Source organism: Rhinoraja longicauda, chromosome 11 (assembly GCF_053455715.1).
Source record: "Rhinoraja longicauda isolate Sanriku21f chromosome 11, sRhiLon1.1, whole genome shotgun sequence".
Lineage (NCBI taxonomy): Eukaryota > Metazoa > Chordata > Chondrichthyes > Rajiformes > Arhynchobatidae > Rhinoraja > Rhinoraja longicauda.
The window spans coordinates 37,255,134-37,267,403 of NC_135963.1; the positions used below are offsets into that span (position 1 = coordinate 37,255,134).

Below are 12,270 nucleotides of genomic sequence, written 5' to 3' on the forward strand. Positions count from 1 at the left end.
CATTTATGTTAAATTCATTGTTTTCTACTTTGGACATGTCTAAACTTGTTTGGTTTTTAAAAGAATGCTTTATTTTTTTTTAGGATTCAGTCATGCCATCCACTCATTGGATGGAGCCACTTTGAGGAATGACTTTGCTTCTGTGCTGGAGGAATTTGGCAATCACTACATTCAAGAGGCGCTCTACGGATTTGAGGAGACTTGCACCATTTGGTTTCCAAATCGCTCAGTTCAGAGGCAATTATGGATGGAGTACCAAGATATCAGCAAAGGTTCGTATTTTATTGAGAATGGATGATTTGAGATCAGTGAACTTAGTGCATTAAGTTCATTAGTTGTCCCTCAGAAGATTTATACACAACTCTGTGAACTGACTGGTGGTGAACTATTTCAAGTGATTTTGTATCCAATGGATTGCAATTTATTTTTTGCTTATAAAAGTAGGTGGCACAATGGCACAGCTGGTAGAGCTGCTGCCCCACAGCACTAGAATCCCGGATTAGATCCTGACCTTGGTTGCTGTCTCTGCGGAGTTTGCATGATCTCCCTGTGACCATGTGGGTTTCCTCCGGGTGCGCCGGTTTCCTCCCACATCCCTAAGATGTGTGGGTTTGTAGATTGATTGGCCCTCTGTAAAATTCCCCTGGCGTGTAGGGAGTTAATGAGAAATTGGGATAACATAGAACTAGTGTGGACAGGTGATCAGTGTTCGGCATGGACTCGTTGGGCTGAAGGGCCTGTTTCCATGCAGTGTCTTTAAACTGAACTTAAACTAAACTTAAAAGCCAACATATTGTTGAGTCTATTCACAAAATGCTGGAGTAACTCAGCAGGTCAGGAAGCATCTCGGGAGAGAAGGAATGGGTGACGTTTCGGGTTGAGTCAATGCCTGTCATTGTTTGTGGAACATGATCTTGTGGTTAAGTTGGGGAATGGTAACTTTTCACGATTTGTTGGCGATTTGTAAGATTATAGATGTTTGTATTATGAATGGGTTATTGATAGTTTGGGGAATGTAGAATGCTGTTATTGCAGGCCAGATCTTTTGCACTGAATGCAACATTTGATGCACCAGGACCTTGGAGAGTGCTATGAGCTTGTGTCATTTTTTTTTCGATTTCCACCAGCGTGTGACCATTAAACCAAAAACTGTGAGGGAATATGTTTTAGGAAGCCTTTGCAGACTATATTACAGTTCTAAAAAATAGATATATCGAACGGCAATTCCAAGATATATTATGTACATTTGTTTGACCATTTCAAATGTAACATCCGAGTTACAAACTGATGCCTTTTTTTCTAATACAAACCTGCTTTTGTTCTCAGTAAACTATCATTATAAATATGTCCACTAATAAATAAAACTGTGTATGCTAAATTAAAGATATGGTAACTGACCTGCAACTAAAAGGTCATTGCTGTTTGGTGTGTGTTATGGATTAATGATTATCTTTCAGAGTTAACATTTCTCTTTGGTGTGATGGTGAATATTATGTTTCAAACTGTAGCAATGAGTAAAGCAATACCTAGCAGGTTCCCTCGGCCCATTATTTCAAATAATTTTCAAAAGAGACCCAGGGTAGACCTGGCATGAGATGACATCCAGATATCTGCTTGTCCTGCATAACATTATTGTGGGAAGGGAACTGGCAATCAGTAACAGATTCTCTGTTTGCCTTTTACAGTTATGTAGGATGGTGTTGAGTACTGTGCAGTTTTATTCCTTTTATTTAATAAAGGAGTATTGGAAGTAGTCCAAGATATGGTAACTATGTTAGTTCCTGGGTTGAGAGGACTGTCCTATCATAATAATAATAATAATAATAATAATAATACATTTTATTTATATAGCGTTTTTCATATACTCAAAGACGCTTTACAGAGATTTTGAGAGCATAGGGGAAATGAATAAATAGATAAATAAGTAAATAAATAAATGAACAGAGAAAGGAGACAGAAGGTGAGGTGACCTTCAGTGGTTGAAGGCAGTACTGAACAGGTGAGACTTCAGCGATGTTTTGAATGTGGTGAGTGTGGGGGAGTCTCTAACGGTTTGGGGTAGTGAGTTCCATAGGGTGGGAGCAGCGATGGAGAAAGCCCTGTCCCCCCATGATCTGAGTTTAGTCCGGATGTGGGGGGATAAGAGATTGGCAGCGGCAGAGCGGAGGGTGCAGGTGGGAGTGTGCCTGTGGAGGAGGTCGGTCAGGTAGGATGGGGCCAGGTTATGGAGGGCTTTGTAGGTTATGAGGAGGATTTTGTACTGGATTCTCTGTGGGATGGGGAGCCAGTGGAGTTTATAAAGGACGGGGGTGATATGGTCACGGATCGAGGTGTGTGTGAGTAGACGGGCAGCGGAGTTTTGAATGTATTGAAGTTTATTGATGATTTTTGAGGGTGCGCCATAGAGGAGGCTGTTGCAGTAGTCCAGACGGGAGGTGATGAAGGCGTGGATGAGGGTTTCTGCAGCTGTGGAGGAGAGGGATGGACGGAGACGGGCAATGTTTTTAAGGTGGAAGAAGGCTGTCTTTGTGATGTGTTTGATGTGTTTGTCGAAGGAGAGGGTTTGATCAAGGATGATTCCAAGATTCCGGATGTGAGGTGAGGTGGATACTGGGAGACCATCAATGTTGAGGATGAAGTTTTGGGTGGATTTGGTGAGCATTTTTGGACCAATGATGATGATTTCAGATTTGTTGCAATTGAGTTTGAGGAAGTTTGATTGAAGCCAAGATTTTATTTCAGTAATGCAGTTTGTCAGTGTAGAGTGTGTGGTGGAGGAGATTGACTTGGTCATGATCTGCTAACAAAAGGCCTTGATAATGTAGACGCGGAGAGGATGTTTCCAGTAGTGGGAGTGTCTAGAACCATAGGGCATATAGCCTCAGAATAAAAGAATGTACCTTTAGAAAAGAGATAAGGAGGAATTTCTTTAGCCTGATGGTGGTGAATCTGTGGCATTCATTGCCACAGACAACTGTGGAGGCCAAGTCTTTGGATATTTTTAAGGTGGAGATTGACAGATACTTGATTGGTAAGTGTGTCAAGGGTTATGGGGAGAAGGCAGGAGAATGGGGTTGAGAGGGAAAGATAGATCAGGCATTAATTAATTGGCAGAGTAAATTTGATGGGCCGAATGGCCTGCTTCTATTCCTATGACTTATGAACAAGTTTGAATCAGTATCTTTTGGAGTTTAGCAGAAGGAGGGGTAATCTCATTGAAACATAAAACAGGAGGGGAGATGTTGAGATGTTTCCATTACTCAGCAATTTTTGAATGAGGGGATGTAGTTACGAGATATGGGGGCATTTAAAACTGAAGTATTTTCACAGAGAATGGTGAAGTTCTGGATTGTGGAGGTCAGATTATTGGAGTATTTAAAGTGGAGATAAATAACTTTTGAAAGATCAGGGAACTGGCTCAGAAGGGAAGGTATGCCTTTGGATGGATCTGGCCTGATCATATTGAATGGCAGGGCAAGCTTGGGAAGCCAGGTGATCTGCCTCCGCCCCTATTTTCTACTGTTTGTTCTCATCACAGAACACTCCCTGAGGACTGAGCTTTGCCTTGAGCTCAGCCCTTTCATCTCACAATTATGACCTTTTGAAACATAATTTAAAGCTACTTTCTATTTGTCAACAAATATCCGTTCAATTTCTCCTCCACATTGTGTTTGGAACCACTGAGCTATGAATTCTTGTGTTCAGACTGATCCAGAAATGGAAGTAGCGGAAGACCATCAGAAGTTAGCTATTGTGTTTGGAAGGAACTGCAGATGCTGGTTTATAAAAGATGGGCCACATAGATAGACCACAAAATGCTGGAGTAACTCAGCAGGTCAGGCAGCACCTCTGGAAAAAGGGACTAGGTGACTATTCGAGTCGGACCCTTTTTCAAACTGGTATTGTCCAAGAAAGCAAGTTACAGATTGTGTCGCGTTCAGTTAGTTTCAGTGTCACAACTGATAGGGAATTAAATGCCATGTGAGGAACAAAATTAAGGCTTACTTTGTGAGGGAAACAGAAAGAGATTACATACTATTAAAAATTGCCACCTTTCTGACTAGTTTGAGAAGTCTTAAGGGCCTGTCCCACTTAGGCGATTGTAAGGCGACTAAGCTGTCGTCGACAGTTCGCCGGGGTGGCGGGCATGATCGTGAGGAGTCTTCAGAGAATCGTAGTAGATCTCGCTCGGCGCGTCGCTGAGAAATCATCCGGTATGAAATTTCTCGGCGACAGCTGGCTTGTCGCCAGGTATCGTTGCTTATCGCGGGCGCTGTCGCATGCTGTCCCCTGGTTTGCTAGGTTCTCTTTAGATGCATTTCGAAGCACATAATATTAAATTAAGTAAAGTCATTTGAAGATACCATAAAATACTTGTGTTTAACCAATTTATTTACCGTCAGGACATTTGACAGGTAGATTGGAGGCGACAGTTTGACGGTCAGATAAGCGTGGGAATTTTTGCGATGTTTATGGCCATCAGCGATTACATTTAAAGTAGGCTCCCAACCCAAATATGCAACCCAGAAACCAGATATGCATCTCCCGTACATTTTCAAAGAATGCCCACACTCTGCACAAAAATCCAGAACCACTTAACCACTTTTAATATTACATTTCTTAATACTGCTATTAGTAAACTGGAAGTCAATCCAGTTTATGCCTTGTTACCGTGAAGCTTGGTTTTCAAGTAACCCGGGCAAGATGTTATATTTCAAAACTCTCAAGTACTTACCGATTTGTCAGTGATTTCAGTGAAAATTAGGACGCCGGAGAAGCATTGACAGCGTGGGAATTTCGCAATATTTCCGAAGACTGTGTAATCTTGACCTGACTCGGCATTGTCGTGGTCATTGTCGTCGGGGAAAAGAACATTTCGGCGATCTGCTACGACTATGGCAGTCGCCTAAAAAATCGCCTAAGTGGGACAGGCCCTTTAGCTACCCTCTGTTTGGCTGCAAGCCTTTTTATTTGTGTCACTCTGCCCTAGAATAGTTCTACAGTTATCGGTGGAAGTTCTGAAGTCCAACAAACCTCACTGATCTTCAGATTAACTGCTCAGCGATCGAGTTGCTCTTTGTTTGATCTGCCAGCTTGCAGCCTGGTTGATAACATTTGACAATCCATCACCACTCACTGCACTGGGAGACACGATTCATTGTACAAGGACCACTTGGACTATGTTTCAAAGGCACAATGAAGTGAAGTATAATTGCAGGTTCTTGTGTTCTGACAGCTGCTCTGAGGCAGCAGGAAACTGAGACACCAGTAAAAGCCTCAAGACAAGTCTTTCCCAAACATTAGAAGTAAATCCTGCTCACTGATTTCCTTCTCAAAATGACTGACTGATGTGAGCAAAAGATAATTCCCCTGATTCTAATTTATTTTCGAAATGCTACAGTCCTGGATGCTCAACAAGGGACAAATATGAAAAACAGCAAGGGTTGTCAAGTCTAGAGGTATTCACAGAGGTCTCATTACAGGACAAGCAATGGTTAATATCATCCGTAAACCTGTTACCTTTATTGCCAAGTAGCCTTTCCATCGACATGACTAATAAACAAAATATTTAAGGAAAGTTAAAAAGAGAAAATGCACATTTTAATGACCTTTCAGTTGGTCCAGACATGAATTCATAATAGTTTGGCCCAGTAACAGCTGAAACACTCTAATGATACATCAGGGAATTCCACAGCAGAATTGATTACAAGAATAAAACCACTGTGTGGAATAATATTAAATTAATACAACTGCTCTATTATTTCAAATAATTGTAATAAGATATGACTTTTTCTTAATTTAAACTTCACACTTAGTCTATATCAGTCCAGTCTTTAGCTCAAGCATTAATCTGTGTGAGGGCAGCACAATGGCGCAGCGGTAGAGTTGCTGCCTTACAGCGCCCGAGACCCTTGTTTGATCCTGACTTTGGGTGCTGTCTGCACAGAGTATTGTACGTTTTCCCTGTGACCGCGTGGACTTTCACCAGGTGATCCGGTTGCCTCCCACACTCCCAAGATGTACAGGTTTGTAGGTTAATTTGTAAATTGTTCTTAGCGTGTAGAATAGTGCATGTGCATGGGGCGATGGCTGGTCTGTGCTGACTCGATGGGCCAAAGGGCTTGTTTCCATGCTGTATCTCTACAGTCTGAAGAAAGCAGTATACATTAACTCAAAGCCCTCCTATGTCCCTTTAGCTGCACCGCACACCAGACTGTTGCACTCTACTGATAGTAGGAACTGTATCAGAACAATTGGATGGTGATTTTTTGCCCTTATTTACACTTAACTGTGACTTCTCTCCTCCAAACAATGTCACATAACCACCAGATTTTGACTGTTTATTGGCCAGCGTCTGCAATTCTTTGTTTCTACATTTTGGCATCTAACAATGTGCTCCAGATATGCTACCTGACCTGCTGAGTTACCCCAGCACATTGTGTCCTTTTGTGTATTAACAGCATCTGCAGTTCTTTGTTTCTATGTTTCTCGCTTAATTGCTCCTCTCTGACCAATGGCTCACAATAAATCTGGCTCGGGAAGTGGCAAAATCAAAATAAGGGATAGCTGTCAAAATTGAGGACTTAAAATAAATTCAGCATTAAGTGAAAAGCCTTTTGAGCAAAGGAATGGCTTAGTAGTTCGGCTGCACCTTTGACGGCATGTCAATGGAGTGCCATGGAGCTTACAAAGCCTCGCTTCAGGCCTGATGCACCACTGCCAAGTGGTGCCCCTCACCACCACTTGCACATGCAATTCCTTTGTGGACTCCACAGTTGACAAAGGGAATTCCAGCAGGTCCAAGCTGGGTCTTGCAGGACTTTAATTGAGAAAGAATGTCAGCAATTGAAGTCTTGGGGTTGTGCAGGGAATTGCCCAGAAATGCCTTTTGGGAAGAGGATAGACTTGGGTTTTGTGGGAGTTGTGGGATTGAGGGTGATAAGGTGGGGGGAGGGGGGGGGGGGGGGGAGAGGACACTGCATGGAGACTAACTTGGTGGAATATTAGGTGTGAAACAAGTTCAAAGATTTGGGCCTTAGGGATTGGCGAGGTGCAGATACCTGGACTTTGATGTGGGAGTTGGATCAAGAAATCAATGCTTATAACTTCCATGCCCATTCATGGACAAGGGCTTGATGTTTGTAGGTGGGGTTCAGACCTTTTGACTTTTGGGTCTCAATTAGAGATTCCAGAGATCTGTGGAACACCTAGAAACCTGGAGGTGGAGGACTTGTTCAAGAGATCATGGATATTCAGAGTGATGTGGAGAATAAGGAGTGCAGAGAAGTTAAACAACATAAGACAAAAGAAACATTTATGGGATGTGTTCCATGTTTCAGGAAGCCTCCTTTGATAGATGAATCAGCACCATGAAAGTAATGAGAGTGCCCATTGATGTGTGTTCCTTGGAATCCTTGAGTTTAGAAGGATGAGGGGTGAATCTCATTGAAACCTAATGGATAATGAAAGGCCTAGATAGAGTGAACGTGGAAAGGATATTTCCAGTAAAGGGAGAGTTTAGAACCAGAGGGCACAGCCTCAGAATAAAAGAACATACCTTTAGCATGGAGATGAGGAGGTATTTCTTTAACCAAAAGGTGGTGAATCTGTGGAATTCATTGCAGAGACGGCTGTGGAAGCCAAAATATTGCAGAAATTGGTAAATTCTTGATAAGTGAGGGTGTCAAATGTTACAGGGAAAAGGCAGGAGAATGGGGTTGAGAGGGAAAATAGATTAGCCATGATTAAATGGCAGAATAGACTCAATGGACCAAATAGCCTAATTCTGTTCCTCTGTCTTATGCTCCTTATGGAACAATGTAACTTATGCATTACTCCAAAGGAATGATGCCCCGAGAAGCAGACTGACTTCATCTCAACAATGACAGATGCAGAAATTATGTCAACCGCAAAAGGGTGTCTTGCATTTGGAAGCAACCTGTTCAAATTTCCAGAAAGGAATCACCAATCACATTCCTCTCAAACTAAATAATTTTCAAATGTATAGTCCTGAAAAAATGCTGCCTGGCAGAGTTTTGAGGCCCAATTAAATATACACATTATGTCATGGTATGCATATTAAATATAAATACATGCACACAATGATGGCTGGGGAATATAGTGTAATTCTCAGACAAAAAAAAGGCGTAAGTAATTGCCTTTTTAAGCAAGCTTTCCAATTTCCTTTCTTTAGTTTGAAAGATCCTGCGGATTGTAACAATTTAAATATAAATCTGGAAAAGCTAGCGTAGCTGGCATTGCCTGGTATTGTCTGTGTGAGGTGCCCTCATGTCACAACAATGACACAGTCCTTGTTGATCTTTTGTCTACTTAGACTTTAAATAACAAGAGAAAATGGCAGGAGGTTTTTTTTTTAACGAAGGCACATCACCAAATGGATGCTCCAATGGATCATTCTTTTGCATTTGGGGCCTCATTCCTTTGGAGTAATGCATGGATTACATAGTTTTCTGTACAATCCATCAACACGCTTGTAGTTAGCTGCAATTTATTTGATGAGAGTGCAGCTTGCGTGGTAGAGTTTGAGAGAAGGGGACAATTGTTCACTGATTTCAGCGAGGCACTTTGATTCCATCCATCCTAAGCCCATAACATATTTATTGTGACAATTAATATACTTTCAAGGATACATTGCACATAATAGATTTTTAAGTTAAATTATGAGTCTCTGCATGTCAGACATCAATAGTTTTATATTTTATGGTTTCTTGAGCATCCCTCATTCTCTGTATAAGGGAAATTCAGTTAAAAAGAGAACGTTAGCTGGGAGACCTACAGCTAAGCTGTATCTGAGCCTGTCTGCACATCACTAGGCAGCGCTAATGAATATACATTTAGTTTAGGTTAGAGATTCAGTGTGGAAACGGGCCCTTCGGCCCACCGAGTCAACAATCATCCTGTACACTAGTACTATCCTACACTCTAGGAACAATTTACAGAAGCCAAGTCAACCTATAAACCCATACATCTTTGGAAGAAACTGGAACATCCAGAGAAAACCCACGCGGTCGCAGGGAGAATGTGCAAACTCTGTGCAGACAACACCCGGGTCTCTGTAAGGCAGCAGCTCCATTGTGCTGCCAGTACTTATGCACTGCAGTTAGCAGCCGTGTCATCTTTGGCCCAAGGATCACCCCATTAGGAATGGAGGAGATCCCATCGAGGCAGAGAGGCAGTCAGCTTGCACTTGAAGGAGGATCTCCTTGGCCAAGTCTCTCCCATTGATGCAAGCCTACTTGGCTCTATCCCGCAGCAACCTGCCACAGTCTTGGTGCTTCCCTGGCCGGTGTGAGGTTGGAAAGATCATACAGGTCCACCACCAATTTTTCAGCACCCTTGGTTCCAGAGACTTTCTGGATTATCTATTTTGCCGGATCAATAGCAGTCACGGCCTCCAACGGTACAGGAACAGTCTGCCTTGGCCATCGGGGAGTCAAGATAAGGGCCAGTGAGTTTGGCTTTGGGAACGGATCTGCTGCCTCCAGCTGGGCCAGAGTTCCGGACCCTTGGCCGCAGGGGGAAAATTTGATCGACGGCAGAAGTTCCGATGAGGCCGGGATCGGCCCTCTCACACGGCCTAAGCGCCACATTTTTGGGGGATCTTCCGATGGGGGCGGTTTCAAGTGTGCTCTCATAATTATGCCCGGATAAAGGAGGTGCCAGACCACCAGTTGCCTTGAAATCAGTGGTGGACCTGTATATCAAAGAAAATAAACAACAAAGCTTCTGCGTAAGAATAAGTTCCATGAAGCACTAAATCATGGCAGTGAAACACTTTTTGTCCTTAACACGTGACATTATTACCCTTGTCCAGGAAGAGAAAGATATGCCCAGGAAACTCAGAGACACCATAACAGTGAGCATCACCCTGACAGGAGACATCTGATTGCAGTAATTACAGTGGAGTCTCCCTGCTGCAGGAGCATTTTAGCAAAGTATGCGGCCCACTTTGACCTCGCTAAAATCTTCAACCCTGTCTACAAAGAGTGAATGCAAGAACCCTTGGCTGTCGTCAACAATTTGTCTCCGTCGTTCATCTACTCCATAATGCGGAAAGGATAATCTTCATTCATGTGTTCAGAGTAGAGCCAACCCAAGGCCAGACTGGAATCAAGCACTGATGTGTTGTTGCATCAATACTCTCTCAATCTTGTTTACTGCAATATGTTTTCAAATGCACAGGACATGATGTTAAAATCCAAAGTGCCACCTCTTAACTTGCTCCCGATGGTGATGGAAGGCTTAAGCACTCACCTACGCTCCTCCGATGTTGAGAAAGGCTGGGCAGACATGTCATTGGGGTTATCAAGTGGGCTCCTACATTCATCGACGTTTCGCTGACTGGGCCCACGACGTCTCCAGTAGGCTGATGTCCCAGAACCACCCCCCTCTGCATCTGCCTAGCCGGCTTATTTGGGAGACCAGATGGGGTATTTCCTCTTCAGCCAGAGCCACTGGCTACTCCACTCTGCCACCCCTGATGTTTCCTTGATGGCCTGGCGTAGGGCTTGTCCACTGATCCCAAAGTCCTTCATCAGTCTTACAGTTAATGTTGCCATGAAGCCACGACATCCAAATTCTACTGAGCAGTTCTTTGCTCTCCAGCCCCGCTGTCCTGCCTCATAACACCTCACCTCCAATACACTCCTCACTGCAGAGTTAATCTGCAGGATGACCAGGAAACTGTTCAATCTCTGTCACCTCTACTCTAGAACCAAGACCACACTAAGTTCAGTTGTCAGACTGCAGAATGCAAGCAATGTATGTGCATGGGGGCACTCAGAATTCTCAGTTCTTAGCACTCTCAATTTGAAGAAGGGTCTCTCCCGACCAGAAACATCACCCATTCCTTTTCTCCAGAGGAAAAGGCTTACCAGCTGAGTTACTCCAGTGTTGTGCGCTTATCCTCTGCCAGGATCTCCGCGCACACTCCATCAAACTCGTGTAGGAGTTTGCTAGAAGGGCAGTAGGGTTTTGCACACAATTAGCCTACAGTAATTGCCTGAGAAGTACACGTTAGAGTTGCCTATATTGAGCATTTCTATGCCTGTGCTCATGTGCTGCAGTGTCAGCTCAAAACCAGGCTGTTTTGTGGTTGTAGAAACAAAAAACTGCAGATGCTGGTTTATACCAATGATAGAGACAAAGTGCTGGAGGAACTCAATGGGCCAGGCAGCATCTCTGGACAAAAAAGGATGGGTAACTTTTCAGGTCGGGACCTTCCCCGAAAAGTCAACCATCCTTTTTCTCCAGAGATGCTGCCCTTCCCACTGAGTTACTCCAGCACTTTCTGTCTACCTTTGCTTCTGTGGGTGACTGCTTTTCAACCCATGATTTCATAGTGGTATTGTTTCCTGGTGACATCACAATTTTAGTCCAGCCACTGTGTTTCAATACTTGGGAACTGGGGGAATACGTTAACATAAAGGACACAGAGATGGGGGTGAAATAATTCCTTGGTTTTGTGGATGAAACATGTGAATAGTTTTGTAAAAAGATGTATCTTGATTCGACGCGTAGGTGTGCCCTGAAAGGTGATGTGTCAGGGGGTGGCATTAATTAGGCACCACAGACATTTTAATGGGCTCCTATTCTATACTCAGAAAAATGTTGCTCAGTTGGTAGAATTATAAAGAGAAAGGCTGTATGACAAAAGGCTAAGTAGTTAGAGCATGCAAAAGGACAGCCATTATTCTACTGCCAGATTTTTTTGACACTCGGATGCATTGTTAGAAGGTGCAATAAAAACTGAAAAAGAGGGACCAATTTTCAGCTCCAACACAGCATGCAGAATGTTATTCCCAATTAACCAGGGCAGTAAATTTGCCAGGAATCAGTTTTGCTTGATCACTGCTTCATTTGGCCATGGTCATGCTTGGAGGAAGGCAGTAAAGGCAGATTGCTGCTTTGCAAAGAGTTCAGGAGAGTCTCTTGTATGATTACCTATGCAGCAGCTAGGTTGGGCTCTGGATTGGATGTTCAGCTTGGAATTGATCCTAGTATCTTATGTTGTAGATATGAGAGCACAATTATAAGGAAATTGAAAGTTCTGGGTGGGATTTTATGCCACTACTGAAAGGAAGAGAGACTTGCACTTTAGTAGTGAAGGAAGGAACTGCCGAGGCTAGTTTACACTGAAGATAGATGCAAAATGCTAGAGTAACTCATCGGGTCCGGCAGCATCTCTGGAGAAAAGGAATTGGTGACTTTTGGGTTGAAAATTAGAGAAAAGTCTGAAGAAGGGTCTCA

General features: G+C 43.2%; 1 protein-coding gene across 2 annotated transcripts in view; it reads left to right on the forward strand.

The window, feature by feature from the left end:
• Positions 1–12,270, forward strand: part of astn1 (astrotactin 1) — a 1,605,092-nt gene that overhangs the window by 1,338,306 nt on the left and 254,516 nt on the right. For both annotated transcript variants that reach the window (XM_078407397.1, XM_078407398.1), the window contains one exon: positions 84–272. In XM_078407397.1, coding sequence (XP_078263523.1) covers positions 84–272 — 189 coding nt within the window. The remainder of the gene's footprint in view (positions 1–83; positions 273–12,270) is intronic.